Source organism: Cyanistes caeruleus, chromosome 2 (genome assembly GCF_971803275.1).
Source record: "Cyanistes caeruleus chromosome 2, bCyaCae1.hap1.1, whole genome shotgun sequence".
Taxonomy (NCBI): domain Eukaryota; kingdom Metazoa; phylum Chordata; class Aves; order Passeriformes; family Paridae; genus Cyanistes; species Cyanistes caeruleus.
Genome location: NC_141702.1, coordinates 101452572 through 101469567, shown reverse-complemented (window position 1 = coordinate 101469567; position 16996 = coordinate 101452572). Strand labels below are relative to the sequence as shown.

At 36.2% G+C, this 16996-nt stretch overlaps 1 protein-coding gene across 10 annotated transcripts in view; it reads left to right on the top strand.

The window, feature by feature from the left end:
• Positions 1-16996, top strand: part of EPRS1 (glutamyl-prolyl-tRNA synthetase 1) — a 38420-nt gene that overhangs the window by 8756 nt on the left and 12668 nt on the right. For 2 of the 10 annotated variants that reach the window (XM_086878742.1, XM_086878749.1), the window contains exons 4-22: positions 264-420; positions 1547-1686; positions 2314-2414; positions 3886-4012; positions 4212-4404; positions 4784-4955; positions 5466-5699; positions 6716-6800; positions 7138-7197; positions 7483-7503; positions 9611-9721; positions 11237-11373; positions 12070-12277; positions 12751-12863; positions 13471-13588; positions 13691-14062; positions 14932-15162; positions 15856-16104; positions 16678-16908. In XM_086878742.1, coding sequence (XP_086734868.1) covers positions 264-420; positions 1547-1686; positions 2314-2414; positions 3886-4012; positions 4212-4404; positions 4784-4955; positions 5466-5699; positions 6716-6800; positions 7138-7197; positions 7483-7503; positions 9611-9721; positions 11237-11373; positions 12070-12277; positions 12751-12863; positions 13471-13588; positions 13691-14062; positions 14932-15162; positions 15856-16104; positions 16678-16908 — 3060 coding nt within the window. The remainder of the gene's footprint in view (positions 1-263; positions 421-1546; positions 1687-2313; positions 2415-3885; positions 4013-4211; positions 4405-4783; positions 4956-5465; positions 5700-6715; positions 6801-7137; positions 7198-7482; positions 7504-9610; positions 9722-11236; positions 11374-12069; positions 12278-12750; positions 12864-13470; positions 13589-13690; positions 14063-14931; positions 15163-15855; positions 16105-16677; positions 16909-16996) is intronic. The other 8 variants (XM_086878743.1, XM_086878750.1, XM_086878745.1 and 5 more) reach the window with 5 other exon arrangements.

Genomic DNA, 16996 nt, shown 5'->3' with positions numbered 1-16996 from the left:
AAGTTGGTGTTTTCCGCAGTTTGAATTCTTGCTAAAGGAAGAAATTAAATTTCATAATTTAGTGTAGTTCTGGGTGAATTTTTCAGAATGATTTATTTTAAATATTCCTTCAAGATCTATTACAATCTGATGTATTTAATTCTAATGTTCCTGTTAAGATGTTCTGTTCAGCTAGTAGATCAATTGTGTATTATTCAGTTATTTAACAAGCTTTATTCTCATTCCTTTAGTAACTTTAACTATCTTTTGTCCCTTCATACAAGATTGATCATTGGCTGGAGTTTAGTGCTACAAAGTTATCCACTGCCAGCCAGTTCCCTTCAGCCATCCAAGAACTCAACCACTGCCTGTCTCTAAGGACCTACTTGGTGGGAAACTCTCTGAGTCTTGCAGACTTGTGTGTCTGGGCTGTACTAAAAGGTATTGGTTTATGTTCTCTATTTCATTGGCTTACAACCAGTATGCAACAGGAAGCCCCAGTTTTTCTTTTTTGTGGATGCTAGTAGTGACTCCTAGCTGTATGACAGACTGAGTACTGTCATGCACACTGCTGTGACCGTCACTTTTGATGGCAACAGTATAACTTAGGAAATCCTAGGTTTGTTTTTTTTTTTAAATTGTTGCATTTGGAAATTTATGAGCTTTAATCTCTAGGTGGAGTTTTTTTCTGACTTCTTTTGTATTAATAATTGTAAGAACATCTTTTATTACATGCTACCTCAATATGAAAATGTGCAATGTAATATTATATGCACAGATCTTTCTGTGACATTATCTTAGCAGAGGAAATTTCTTCGGTGTTTATTTTGAATTACTAAAAGAGGTAGATGTTACTCTACAAAATATCCTTTAGAAGTTAAAGAAGCTTTGATGATCTGTTATTATGGATTTGGTTTTTATTTTCTCCTAGCTCTATATCTAAAAGTGATATGTGGCAATCTACCATTCAGTATAATCCAATTCCACTTGAAAGGAAAGGGCATAATTAAGATTAAAAGCTAGCAGTTTTTGGTATTTTTTTCAAAGTTGTTGCTCTTAAGAGCAGTCTGAAGGGAGTGTCCTTTTTTGGTTGTTTTTTTCTCCTTTTCTCCATCGGAATCCTTCTAGTGGAGTTGGGTTCCTTGGAAATTAGATTGTGGGAATACAGCCCCTCAGAAATAAAGGAGTATATTGAAACATGTTTCACTTACGATAAATCTCAGAAAACATCAAATGTAAACACAATAAAATGATATTCTATATTTCTGTCTTGAAATAAAGTTGCTACTAATTTTGAGGTGGATGATACCAGAAAAAATGTATGTTGACTGTTCTCCCTTCTGCCTTGATAAATCCAAGAAGGAATGCAGTATGTTTTGGGTCTGAAGGGAATTTGTTTATTAAATTTGCTTTTGAATGGCTTGTGTCCCAATGAATAAATCTCTTTAGAAGAGAGAGTAGATTTTTAAAATAAACTTTTCTTAGTCTTAAAAAGCAGCCGTTGATAATTTTATTTTTATAATTTAATAGTTTCTTAACTTTTTAAAACTTCTTTTTTTTCTAACAGATAATAGCTCTTGGCAAGAGCAGCTAGAAGAAAACAAAGCTCCTGTGCATGCAAAGCGATGGTACAGCTTCCTTGGGGTACAACGTGCTTTCCAGTCAGTAGGAGCCAAGTGGGCTGCTGGTACACCAAAAGTTAAAATGGTAAGATTTACTCAGATCTTCTGGAGAGAGTAGGTTTTTTCTGAGAATACACTGCAAGAATTTATTATTTTTTTTAATTAGAGAGTTAAAAACTAAAAGTAAGAAGTCGTACAGTGAACTAAACTTTTGTAAACACTTGTTTACAGCTAAAGCTGTTGCTTTCAAGTTTACAGAGGCATGAGTTGTTTCATAGAAATATGACACCTCTTCTTTTAATCAGCACTGCGCTTTAGATATATTATTTCCTTTTTCTAAAGAGAGTTTGAGTTTCTGATAGACCTGCAAAGATTGTTCTATTCAGTTTACTGAATTTGTTTATCATGTTCGGGTTAAGAACAGTAAGATACAAAACCTTAACTAGAAATTATTTTCTTCTGTGCAATAAATTAGACAACTTGGTGGGACTTTTCAGTCTTGGACCAGAATTGAAGACAAAATAACTTAAAACTCTAGAGGTAATCTTGATTTGGAGTGCCTTAAGTAATATGAAAGTTGTGGAGAGATGAATTTGGGGTCCAGTATCACAGCTTGTAGGTTTGAAAGGAGACTCTGATACAGCAGTTATTATCCAGAGTTTTAGATCTGATTTTACAGCTCATACAATCTGTAATTATGTCTCTTTTCAAGGCAACAGAAAAAGAAAAGAAAGCGGATGTTGGGAAGTTTGTTGAACTTCCTGGCGCAGAGATGGGAAAAGTCATTGTGAGGTTTCCTCCTGAAGCAAGTGGGTAAGAAACATGAATACTTAGAGAAAGATTCTATTTGTGTTTTGTCTTAAAAAAAAAAAAAGTGCTTTGATGAGGATGTTGATCAGCTTATCAGACAAGGCTGTTAAACCAAATGAGTGTTTAAAGTTTTGTCTCCACTAGGGCTGTTTGTTCATTTCTCCTCTGTACTTCATTGCACTGTGCCTGAACTTGGAATAGGGAGTTTACTTGTGAGGTGATGTTGTTACTGCTCAGCAGTGGGATGAGAAGCAGGAGGATGGCATTTGCATGGATGATGGATATGTGTGCCATGCCAGGGGCTATAGTGTGGACATGCAGTCCTTATGAATTGGGCCAAGGGACTCGGTGCTTCCCAAGGAAGCTTACGTTTGACAAAGGAAAGATGTATGGCATAGCCTTCCTTGGGGAAGCTTGACACCAGATGTATGATGGAGGCTTGAGGGTCCAGATTGTGTGGAATACCAAGGCACAAACTCCTTAAAGACCACACAGAGGAGATGTGATGAGGCAGTATAATAAACACAATTTTCAGCCTGCTTTTCATTTTCTGTTTTTTTTTTTTTTTTGAGTTGCCTGATGACCTATAAAATATCCATGATTGCATTTGTTCATTAAACTGGCTGTTCAGCATCACATGACTTCTGTAGTTGTTTTTTTACTCTATTGGTCCAATATAAACTGTTACTCAAATATTGTAAATAATATATTATCTACATGTACATCTATGACATAGATTCTCAACTTACTTTAGTAGTTTTTAGTGTCTTAATCCTGGTGTTTTAAAACACCATTCTTCAGGGACATGTTACTCTCTTTTTGTAAGAGAATTTAATTCTGTGGATTTGGGGATTTATATTTAGTTTAAAATGTCAGTACCTTTATAGCTTATATTAAAAAATACACAGCAATCAGAAAATTCCACTCTTGTAAATGTGGTAGGTTCAGATTATCTGGTAGCAGCTACTGGATAGCATCATCAACAGCAGCAACTGGATATCAAGTTGGTTTAAGTTAGTGTCGTGGTTTTAAACCAGTAACTAAAAAAACTACTTTAAAAATGTAAAATGGAGATAATTGCAGTCTAATCATTATATTCATAGCAACACTCTAATTTACAGATTTAGATATTTTTAACAATTAACTGCTAAATTTGTAGTAGAAGAAACATAATCAAATTTAATAAATATTTGGTATTTCAACAAATATCCTAGGTTGGTTTGTTTGTTACACTTAGGTATTGCTTTCCATTCTTTCTCCTTCTCTCACAAATAAATAAGTCTAGCTGAAGTAGTTCTGGTATATATATATATATATATATTTATTATATTATATATATTTATTTTTATATATATATTTATTTTTATATATATATTTATATATATATTATATTATATAATATTATATATATATATATATATATATATATATAAAAATATATATATATATATTTATTTTTTAATTTCCTTTTTAGATATCTGCATATTGGTCATGCCAAAGCTGCCCTGCTAAATCAGCACTACCAAGTTAACTTCAAAGGAAAACTTATTATGAGATTTGATGACACAAATCCAGAAAAAGAGAAAGAGGACTTTGAAAAGGTATGATAAGATAGCAGAGTGATTATAGGCTGTGAAAGAATGATAAGTGCATGCCTCTCTTTTCTTTCATGCCTATTCTTATGGCTTATCCTTCCTGGACAATGGAGTGTTAAAGACACCACATCTGACATGAAGAGGATAAAGATGTAAGAAAACTACCTTTCCTGAATATTAGAGTGTACGTTTTCACACTTTGCAGGTTATTCTTGAAGACGTTGCCATGCTGCACATCAAACCAGATCAATTTACATATACCTCAGATCACTTTGAAACAATAATGAAATATGCTGAGAAGCTTATTCAAGAAGGGAAGGCGTATGTGGATGATACTCCTGCGGAACAAATGAAAGCAGAGCGTGAGCAAAGAGTGGAATCTAAGCACAGAAATAACTGTAAGATGTTTTAAGGTTTTGTCTTGCTTTCTTACCTTTTTGATCTGGCATCAAAACTTGATTTTTGTCAATGAATATGAGTGAGATTACTAAACTCCATCTGTTCAAGGTCCTTATGGGGACTTGAAAGTGTTTAGTGCTTTTTTCTACAAGGTTGGATGGATTAAGTATACATTTAGACCAGGGCAGTGAACTTGTGTAGGTATGAATTCATCACCATTCATTACCACTTAAAAAATTCAAAATGTAAAATGTGTGAAAATGAATTCCAGTGTCCAAAGAAGGGGGTGACACTGACTTTTCTTACTGCAGTAATAAAACATGATTCTGTATCAGCTTTGTAACACCTTAGAAAATGGTTTATTTTTATTGTTCTTAGGTGTTAATAAGAATCTACAAATGTGGGAAGAAATGAAAAAGGGAACAGAATACGGACAAACTTGTTGTCTACGAGCAAAAATAGATATGAGTAGTAATAATGGATGTATGAGGGATCCAACTCTTTATCGTTGTAAAAACCAGCCTCACCCTCGGACTGGAAGTACCTACAAGTATGTCCACTTTCTTCTTGTGTGGCCTGTAGCTTTTGCTCTTTTCAGGGCTTTCACAATTCCTTAATAAATTTCTTCTAGTACTTGGAACCTGCTAGCATTTTTCAAGATTATGTAATGAGTCTCTTGACTTTCTGAAACTTATGCAGATGGCTTTTAAAACCTGTGATATGGCCATCATGGTCAAAAGTGAATGTTATTTCAGTTTTAGTCCTTATATGTGTTTGAAAAAACATTAGCAGTGTAGGGTTGTTTTTTTAGGCTTGAATATTAAGGCTGTGATCAGTTAATTTCTTGAAGGTTTTCTTTGTCTTAAAAATATATTGCCCTCTGGAGCTTTTTACAGACAATTTGTTGTGCATGCTTTATTTCAGTTTTGATCTGAAAGTTTTCAGGATCATAGGTTATAAATATTTATAATATATGAATATAAACTGCTCTGAGTTTAAATGTTTAGGTGGGAGAAAAGTGTTTTGTTCTGCCCTGCTAATTAAAGATCTTTTTTGTCAGGGTTTATCCCACGTACGACTTTGCCTGCCCCATTGTTGATAGTATTGAAGGTGTCACGCATGCACTGAGAACAACTGAATACCATGACAGAGATGAACAATTCTATTGGATCATTGAGGCTCTGGGCATAAGGAAACCTTATATATGGGAGTATAGCAGGCTAAACCTCAACAACACTGTGCTCTCCAAGAGAAAACTCACGTGGTTTGTCAACGAAGGCCTTGTGGATGGATGGTATGTTCCATGGCTGTAGGTCAGCACTGTTCCCTAAGATCCTCATAGCTGGCACATTTTTTATTTTGGGACAGTTTGAATGAATATTTAAACAATACTAAAGAATATAGATTAATTACACTGGCTTCTGCATGTACAATTTGTCTTTTTCCTACTCTACAGTAGCTGTGTACATACATGTTAATGTCCTGTAACAAACATGAGGCAGCTTATTTTTGGACTTTGGCTCTTGCTGTGGGTGGCATTTACACATTTTCTGCTCTTGAGTCATGGGTTGTTGTCGTTGGAGTCATTCCTAAACAGTGCCAGAAGAGGGCCTGGTTTGAAGTATTTCTGGTCCTGTCCATCTAGTCAAATCCATCCCGCTTCTCTCCCACCTGCCCTCTCCCTCCTTCTTTCTGTTAATTTTTTTCAGATAATTTGATTTCTGCAGACAGTGTTTGGTGGACTAGCTGTCAATTGAGTTGTAAGCTTAAATTCCTAGTTTATGCATGGAGCCACTTGGCTAGGGCCAAATTTATCCTTTCCTGCCCTGCCTTTTTTTTTCCCCTAGAGGTATAGCTGGTCTTATGATGACTTTCCCTTCCCTAAGCCTCCTGTTAGGTCCTCAGCAGGGTTTGATTCATTTTCCAAACTCAAATGTTACATTGCAGATTAGGCCTTTTCATTTCTTCCATAAGAGAAAAAAAAATCATAGAATTCTATCGCTTATGTCAAAAGGTAGCATTGTCACTTCTTTCCAGTAACATTTTCTGGGTGCCCTTGGAAAGGAAATAATGGATAGAGACATAATTTTTGCCTTTCTAGTTTGGAGAGACCTAATCTTCACCAAACATTTTGTATGGGTAAGAGCTCAGTCTTCTCTGTTAGATGTTCTCACCTAGCTGTGAATTCACCAGGTAAAGTACACTGAGTCTGTGCCTTTCACGTGTACCAGTATTAGTAAAGTTCTTGATCTGTGTAGGATTGAGAAAATTTAGTGTATATGACACAAATGGAATACTTTTTTCCACTAGGGATGACCCAAGATTTCCCACTGTGCGTGGTGTCCTGAGAAGAGGCATGACAGTTGAAGGGCTAAAACAGTTCATTGCTGCTCAGGTGGGTGTTTTCTTCTGATTCTCTGAATTTCCCTCGATAAGTTTTTGTGAAGCTTCAGTTAATGTACTTGTCACTGGGAGGTTTCTCCTTTTGAAGCTTTGCTACTTGGAGGTGTATTGCCTCAACAATGGTAGCACCTGTGAGTAGGTGCTGGCAAAATGGACTTGCAGGTTTTTTACTTGAAAAGCATTTATTTTGCAAGCTCAAAAACTGTTTTTGATAAAAGCAAACCATAGAGGGTTTTCAGTTTAAAGAACTTCATTTGAAATTAGTCTAAGAGCTAGAATATTTATATTAATGTGGTGTTGCTTCAGGCTTTTTTTTTCCACCCCCGCAGGGCTCCTCTCGATCTGTTGTGAATATGGAGTGGGATAAAATCTGGTCCTTTAATAAAAAGGTATGTGCTTACTCGGATTTGATGCTACTCCTGATATCCTCTTTCTAGGATATGTAGAGAATCCAGCGTTCATTGGAGTGCTTATCACAACAAGTAGCAGTTGCAGTATGTTGCATCATTTGGCACACTCAGGAAAATGGAATGTCCCCCCCTTCTAACCTGAAGAAGCACTAATCCTATTGATTCTCCTATACCAGTACTTACTTGCCTTCCTTAGTAGGAAAAGATAATGGTATTTGCTGTAAACCTGATCTGAAAACTGCATTTCATTTTTCTGCTTTCAAGCTGCGAGCTATCTGTAAGAAGGTATTACTTAATGCTTTTTACCTTAGCATATAGCTTACAGTGCTGTAAGCATAAGCTATCATTTTGCAGCTTCATAGCACAGTCACACTTGCTTGTATAACAGGAGCTCTACAAACCCACTGAAAATGCATTATTCCTAGTTTTCAAAGGCTGCCCACCTCTGGTTTGGCTGATTTGTCAACATAAACACAAATTTTCCCCAATTTGGTTCACGTTGGCCGCGTTTCCTTTCTGTGGCAAAAGGACGAACGCACTGCTTTGCCTGGGGAGATCAAGCCAGCACTGCTGGAGTTTCTGACTGAATGGCAAATCAGGAATATTGCATCTTGACATGATGAGTTGCTTTTTGGCAGCGGATGCTTGGACACTATAATAAGGCGATTTATTTTCATAAGGATTGCATATTTTGTGTGATTGTGGAAACACCTGTTATTTTGCATTGGGATTCCTGCTTGGTTTTGCTTAGATAGTACCCAGATTTGTTCATTTAAATAGTTTTTGCTTGTCTGGCATGTGTTTTGTATTTCTTCATGTATTTTGCATTTGATTTGCTACATACATGTAGGTTTATGAATTGGTTCTTTCTGTTGCTGCATAAACATATTTATGACTAACAGTTGGTTTGAGGGGAAGAATCCACAACAGGCTGTCAAGGCTCATTTTTTTAAATTGTCTTTTAAACTGAATTTCTTAGACCTCTGACTCAGCTCCTTGTACAGCACCAAATTTATTAGCCAATTTTGTTTATGTGTGGCTGTGCAGATTGTAAGCTATCTGCAATATGAGCAAAACCAATTGGCTGCTTACAGGTAGTTCTGAGCTCAAAGACTTTATCAGTGTGACAGCTCATATTTTATACATGATCCTGTAACTTTTAGCACCTGATGAGGGATTGTGAGTTTTAATGAATAAAATAAAGAGCCTGTAACACTATAACAACACAATAAAATCTGGTCATTTAATTAACGAAATTATGATATTAAATCATATAATACCCCTACATTTTGAGATACATACACAAGTCTTTTTTCAAAGTGTATGTCTAACATTTAGGAGTCTGACTTCAGTGGCTACTAGCTTTCAGAACTGTGTCTTCTTAAAAGTGTATCATCATATCACTTTATTAGCTATTGTCAAGCAATTAGAAGCTAAATACTTTTCTCAAAAATACAGACACATATATAGGTGTGTAGCTTTTCACTTGAGCAGGAGCAAACCCATGAGAGCAAAAGTCACTCTATATTAATAAAAGCAGGTGTTTTCCTTTGTGTTAGTTTCCACTTAGCCTGGTAGGTCTTGGATATTCCTTTTGGCCTTAGATGACTGCTTTACTTGAAATATGTATTTAAGTGTCTCTTGAACAGTTTGACAAACCAGTATTTCAAGTATAAAAAATGCTATGAAAAACTACAGTAGCTTAGTTTCATAATAGGCAATAAAAATACAGGAAGACATCCTAGTGATGTTTTTTTAGATTAGAGATTTTTTTTTAAAACTGGAGAACTTTTTCTTGCCAAACTCATGTTGTAGAAATCCTAATGAAGTCAATGTTATGGTATTGCCTTATTATAGTATCTAATGTGTCTGTAGTAAAATTGCAGACTTACTGGTGCCTCTTCTACAGCCACTTCTGTCACTGATTCTGCTGGAGTACTGGCCTGGAAAATGAGATCAGGTCTTGTGCTGCTGGAGAAAGAACAAATTCCACTTAAAATTTTTTGCTTTAAATTTAGTTAACTAGAGAAAAAGCGGTTCAGATGTAATAACCTATGTGCACAGTAAAACTGTATTAGAGCACATTTTTGTGTCTTCCCTATAAGGCATTGGGTCATAATTTAGTTACTTCTGCTGTCAGTAGTACGCAATCCACTTTTTACTCAGAGTATTTTAGTACAGTTTGGAAATTGTTAAGTATTATCACTATTTTCTCTATCCTGTAGCTTTGGATGAAAGTGACATTAAAGCAAACATTGAAAAAATGCAGTAACATAAAGAATACCAGTTAATATTCCTTTTTTTTTTTTTTTGGTGGTTATTGTTTTGTAAAAGTATCTTATTTGTGTGTTAGTGGCATATATTCATGATTCACCTCATTTATTTTCTGTAGGTTATAGACCCAGTAGCACCTCGGTACACTGCTTTACTGAAAGATGCAGTGGTCCCAGTAAATATTCCTGAAGCTCAAGAGGAGATGAAAGAAGTGGCTAAACATCCAAAGGTTCTTGCTTTACTCTCTTAATATTCTTGTACTGCAGCTCAGTAAGGTTGGGAAGTACCTTGGCATGAAACAGTCAGGAAGGAAAGTTCTGCTTTTAGCTTTCTCAAGATAGCATGAGATCTATCCAAGGGGTACTTTTTTTGCCTCAGAATTGTCAAAAACTGTGCAACTACTAAACATGTTTGGTTTTTTTAAGAGGGAACTGTTTTTGTAAATATATAGAGTGCATATAAAAGGTTCCCCAAAAGGCCTCTTTGCGATTGTTCAGAAGAGGTGAGGCATTACAAGCCTGGAATGCTGCTCAAGCTGGTTTTCCTATTGTTTGATGCAAACTTTCACAGAGAAGTTAAATATTAAATTTTATTCAAGCTTTATGGCTATAATACAGTAGACACTCTATCCATTAACAGTGAAGTGTTTTTTTAAGTGGTTTATAAAATCAGGTTTTATGTGGAGAGGTAATATTAACCTGTTGATTCTGTCAATCTCTGGATTTTTAATATACCTTTTAAATTTGTACAGCAAATAGTTCTTATCAAAAGCTAAGAACTTGCTGATTTGATACTTTTAGTACCCAGTAAACAGAGCAATATCCCTTAAAGGGGAGTGTTCTACTGATACAACTCTTTTCTTGGTTCTACAATTAACAAAGATGCTTTCCTTTGAGTCTGATGTCTAAAATCGTGCTTAAACTTCACAGAAAGCATCCCTTAATTATACTTATATACACTTCACTGAGAAATGGGTGAATATAGCTGAGACTTTGCTTCATTTCTTTGTTTTGATTTTGTTGCTCTGAGTGTTCCCATAGCTGTTTCTTGTAACTGAGAGGTGGAAATTGGGTTTCCCCTCATCCCCCTGGCTGAGGATGAGCAAATAGGTTTTGAGCAGATGCAAGTGAGAATTGTGACTCTTCAAGTCTCAAAAAGTCTGAAATTGGGTCAGATACAAGCCAGCATATTAAAACATCGGTAGTACCAGTAAATGCTGCCTCCAATATGTAATGAAATAAATACCGACCAGAAGAAACAAATTGAAAACTCCTGACCAGCTGAAAAAGTCTGAACTCACAGCTGTCAGCCTTTTTTAGAAAATAAAAGTTTATCTCAATTTTTGAAATTCTTTAAAGTTGAGTATTTTTTAAGTGATGTAGTTCTGGTTTCCGTCTTTATATATCTATGTAGCTGAAAGAAGCTGCATATGTATTTCCACAATAGTTTTATAAAAAAGCAAAAGTGAGAGTTCTGAAATTAGTTTTGAAGAGAATTAGCATAGTAAAATGGAAACTTGAGAAAAACTTCATGTTTACCTGTGGGATCTTAAAGATGTATGGACCTTAAGGAAATGGGATATGCTGTCAGTGGATTTTTTGAGTGTACTGTCAGGGGAATATGGGCAACACCTGTGAACAAGAAGCTAGAGAGAGATGAGGAAAAATTGTAGCTTTGCATTTCTGTGCATTGTCCACCTTCTGTCTTCATCTGTTGTCTTTGAAATGTAAACCATTATTCACAGAATGCTGATGTTGGGTTGAAGCCTGTGTGGTACAGCTCCAGAGTCTTCATCGAGGGCGCAGATGCAGAGACCCTGTCGGAGGGAGAGGTGGTTACCTTCATAAATTGGGGCAATATCATCATAACCAAATTAAACAGGTAACCTTAGTGGCAGATGAGATTAAATTTTGCTTTTCAGCTTTTTGTTGCTTTTTCTTTTAACAGGAAGCTTGTAACTGTAAAGAATAGATGGTTGGCCATATATGTAATTTCTATGATTCTTTATTTATAAATCTACTTTGAAATATGCCATGGAACTGCATTTTAGCATAGAGTGTATTTTACTGTATATTCAGGTTTGAAATCATTAGTCAGTCCTGATACTGCATGTCTCTCTCATCCAGTGCTCTCCATGTTTCTTTGGTAATATTGCCACTGTAAAACAGCTTTTTCAGACAGAAAAAAATCACCTGGAATTTTAACAGGTTTCATCCCATAAAAAATACTGCTTTTACATACTGAGAAACTAAATCTGTCACAGTTTCAGTTGCACAGCTGTTGAGGTGGGGAAGGAGACCATTTAATATCATCATGATATCTTTGAAGTGGTTGTGTTGAGGTAGTGCCAGAATGGGGTGAGCTCTGATAGAGAACATAAATATGCAAAGATTTTTTCCCCATGCTTTTTATTTAAGACAACAAAATTAATGGAGAACTTCAACAGGAGTGAATGCACTCTTTCGTTTTCTAGGATTCATAATTCAAAAATTAACTCTGAACATTTCATTGTTCTTGTGGTATTGAATTAGAAATGATCATTTAGGCTATACCATTATAATTTCTGTTTTCCTGTAGAAGTTCAAGTGGAAAAATTGTGTCCATCAATGCCAAGTTGAACTTAGATAATAAGGACTTCAAAAAAACTACTAAGATCACTTGGTTGGCAGAAACTCCACGTGCACCCCTCATCCCAACTGTCTGTGTTAATTATGAGCATCTGATCACTAAGCCAGTTCTAGGTAAAGATGAAGACTTCAAGCAATATATCAACCGAAATAGCAAGGTGAGTTATATTTTTGTGCCCTTTAATTTCACAAAACTTAGTATTGCTTGGTTTGGTTTGAGGTTTTATTTTTTTTTTTATATATATATATATTTTTTTAATATTCACTGTTTCTAGTTGCTTTTTTAAAATTTAATTGTTTTTTTGTCAAACAGATAAATTGTGCTGGTGTATCTAGTTTCCATATTTCCATGTAACCTGTCATAGTCTCAAAATTAAAATATTAGTCTTGTTTATTGTCAGTTGTTTAGAGGCTTTTACATGTCTGAGACAAATAGTTTAAGATTTTGTCTTGATATATTCTTATGGTATGGCATCTTCTTTCTAGTACTTGTTCTGCTGCTGCTGGAATTAAGTAACATTCTGACACTTTGAAAAGGAGAAAATCACCACTATCCTTCTACATCTGTGCTTTATTTCTTACTGTTCCTTTGCTCTGTTAGACATGGGATGATTTATTTTAACACTTACAGCAAGAAGAACTGATGCTGGGTGATCCGTGCCTTAAGGAGTTAAAAAAAGGAGACATCATACAACTTCAGAGGAGAGGATTCTTTATTTGTGATCAGCCCTATGAACCAGTGAGGTAAGTTACCCAAGAATGGCCTAAACAGACTTCACAGAATTTGCTCTAGCTTGCTGTGTTTTAGTGTTTTCACACACACACATTGGCACAAATAATGTCATCTGCAAATATTTTCCTCCTTATCATGATCTTTCTGAGGAATATCTCTGTGGACTGGCATGGCTTTTATTTTGCATGTTCCTGCCTCTTCAAACTGTCTTAAGCAAAGTATATGTCCACTAACCTGGACTTGGTAGTGGGGCCATGGTTTCATTGTGATTTGAAATATAGAAATTAAGGAGCAGTGCTACAGAATAAAACAGGCATGTTTCCAATTAGAGTGTGCACATACTACTTATTTGAAACACTTCTTTAGCAAGCTAACGAAACATCTATGTACAATTTAACATAAACATATAAATATTATAAAAAAAATAAAACTTGCATGTAAGAGAAATAATTTCAGATCCCCAGTTATGTAAAATTAGGTAATTTCAGCTGTGTACAAAGATGAACCTGCAGTTGTGTGAGAGCATCTTTTAGAAAGAGTAGCTTTATTGTTTCAATAAATGTTGATATTTATCTTGTATTTCCTTTACTGTTGTGTTTTCTATAAATCTTTTTATAGTCCTTACAGCTGCAAAGATGCCCCATGCATTTTGATTTACATCCCTGATGGACACACTAAGGAAATGCCAACATCTGGGTCAAAAGAGAAGACCAAAGCTGAAACTGCAAAGAAAGAGGTAAACTGGTGGTTTGGGGAAGTACCATAAAATGTATGCATCTATTTCTGTACCAAGATTACATGTTGAATACTTGGCTTTTTTTTTAAATTTTATTTTAAGGCTAGTTCATCTGTAAAAGGAAAATCTGCTCCAGTTGTTGGTCATGCCTCTACTCCAGCCTGTACTGTATCTGAAGGTCACCTGATCATCTACAACAAGGTGGCTGCACAGGGTGATGTAGTTCGTGACTTGAAGGCTAAGAAGGCAGCAAAGGAAGATATTGATAAAGCTGTGAAACAACTGCTGGCCTTGAAAGCAGAATACAAAGAGAAGACAGGCCAGGAGTATAAGCCAGGAAATCCTCCAGTATCTGGAACTGCACAGTCATCAAAGCTTGAGACCTCTGGTGCCCTGGACAGTAAAGCTCTGTATGATAAAGTAGCAGCACAAGGAGAAGTGGTCCGAAAACTGAAAGCTGAGAAAGCATCTAAGGTGATGATTAAAATAATCCTTTGGTTTTGTGTGGGTTTGCATAGCCCGTTGTTCTCTGTCTGTGGAGGTGAATGAGTGCTTATGGATCCAGGGTTTTTATAGTGCTCATCATTTGGACTGGTCTCTGTTCTGTAAAGACTTGTGTTTTCCAGTACTTCTTTAGTTAGATTTGTATGACCAAGTTTGTATTGGTGAATTCCTGTATTTCTTAGGCTGATGCTCTGAAACATGAACAGAATTAACCCAACAGCAAGAGTTGATTAAGTATCCAAATGAAGTCGAGATTAAAATGCCCTGGCAACTTTTTCATTTGTTTAACTCAGTATGGTCTAATTATGTGACTTCATAGGTTTGAATTGCTGCTGTTTAGACCTTAAAACAAAGCCCCAAAACCAGAAAGGAAAGATCCAAAAGCCACAGATGTTTCTGAGACTTCTTCCTCTCTAACTGTACACAGCAAACATAGCTATTAGCTGTGTTATTTCCTTTCTTTCTAATGCAGAACAAGAAGAGAGGGAAAATAACATAGTTTTCCTGGTGGTTAAATTATGTTGATAGTAGTAGTGTCTTGATGGCATCATAAAATCAAAATAAATGGGAAGATCTGAATTAATTTATTGTTATAATTTTACTTAGGATAGTTAGGGTTGTATATCCCTTAAGAGGAGTTACTTTCTTAAAATAGGAAAGTAGTTAGAAGAATAACTCTTCTAAGTACTTAGGAAAATTGAATAGGTGCACTATTCACTATTCATCTACTATTCATCGACTGTGGGTCTTTTTATGAAAGTATTTATGGTACTCTTGAGAGTCTTATGTCTCTATATCTTTGTTCCTCCCTCTTTCTGTCCCTTCCTTTCTTCTTTCAGGATGAGATAGGTGCTGCTGTGGAAGTCCTTTTATCCCTAAAGGCAGAATATAAGCGACAGACAGGCCAGGAGTACAAGCCTGGAAGCCCACCTGTGGTCTTTGTCCCTCCTCAGTGTTCTCCTGTTGCCACTCCTCCATCCTCATGTCCAGTAGACAGCAAGGCTCTGTACAGCAAAGTAGCTCAACAAGGAGAAGTGGTCCGCAAGCTCAAATCGGAGAAAGCTTCAAAGGTGTTCTACCTGTGGATACCTCTGAGTGGAACGGTTGTCTTCAGTTTAGGCTAAAACCCAATGGCGGGTTTTGTGAAATTTGAGCAGCCTAACATGAGCAAGTTCCATGAAGTGCTTTCCCAAATTCTCTTGAGCTGATGATAGGCTGACTGCATGAGTTCTGTGTTAGTGCATGGAAAATAAAAAAGTTCTTTTTTAGTCATACAAGATAAGTGAAGCAGAGTATAGGCAGTAACTTGAAAGAAGAGCTTTAACTTCTTTCAGAAGTTAAGCCAGAAGGAGCCAGATTGGCAGTAATGAATTTGGGAGTTACCTGATCATGACCAAAGAGCCATTATTTATTCAGAGTCTATGTATTTGCTGCTATTCTCCAGCATGCAACTCATGGGCTGCTATTACTGGAGGGGGCTAAGCCCACCTAAATGGGAGGCTTTTATGGCAAAGAAATCAGCCCTTACCTATACTACCTGATTTGGTCCTTTGGTGAACAACTTGCAGATATTCTGGCTAAAAAGTTTTACCACATAACTCAATAATAATAACAACTTATACTAACAGGATAGCTCTAGAAGTTTTATTACAACAGCTGTGTAAGTGTCATTCTAGTAAAACTTGTGTTATCTCAGCTATTGTGTTACACCTGTGTTATTTCTACCCTTATCAGCAATGGCTGTGTTTTCTCTCTTGCTTCAGGAACAAATAGATGAGGCTGTGAAAATTCTTCTAAGCCTAAAAGCAGAATATAAACAAAAGACAGGTCAAGAGTACAAGCCTGGAAATCCACCCTCAACCCCTCCTTGTCTATCTTCTACTGCACTTCCATCTCCTGTCTGCTGTAGCAACTTGGCAAGCTGTGGCTTAGTGGATTGCAAAGCACTTTATCATACTGTAGCTGAGCAAGGGGAAGTGGTACGCAGACTCAAGGCAGAGAAAGCTTCCAAGGTACAATAGGCATTAGAGTGAGCAATTGTAAATCTGACCACATTTTGCCACTGGGGGAAAATCTTTACCAAGTAGTGATCAAACTCCCCTATGTCCAGGTCATGCATGCTCTGATAATGCCGAACAAAACTGTTCTGGTGCTGGATACTTTCTTGACTCAGATATATGAAGTCAAACTTAACCTCTCATATCTAGGTGAATAGGCATGAGCATGACAGATGTCGACCTTGCAGAAGTGTTTAATGTATTTTACTATCTCTTGTTCTATTTGGGGCAAGTGACTGTTTAAGTATCTAGTATGCTGCAGCAATAGTAAGACTTTTTCAAAACTAGACAGATTCAGTGATGGTTGTGGAAAAGAACACAAGACAAACCTGAAGCTTTTTAGGTTCTTCTGGGTTGTTTTTTTTCTGCCTGTATTTCTACCTTGCAAAATTGGTTTTGTGTTGGGTTGTTTTTTTGAGGGCTTTTTGTTGGTTTGTTAGGTTGGTTTTGTAGCCTGATAATCAATGCTTTTGGCCAGTTCTCTCTTTAATTCTCAGCAGTAAATCTTGCTATTTGTCCTCCACACAGGATCAAATAGATGAAGCAGTAAAACTCCTCCTTTCTTTAAAAGCTGACTACAAGGAGAAGACTGGGCAGGAGTACAAGCCAGGACACCCACCAGCAGCTCAGGGGACTTTGCCTCAGGCATCAAACACAGAACCAAGCGGTCCAGACACTCCTGAAGCTAAAGCCCTGTTTAGCAAAGTAGCTCTTCAAGGAGAGGAAGTTAGGAAATTAAAAGCAGAAAAAGCAGACAAGGTAATTACATATACACTGTAGTGTAAAAATATAATATATATATTTAAATGTAAAAATCTCTTTGAAATTCAATGTGATTATGGAAATT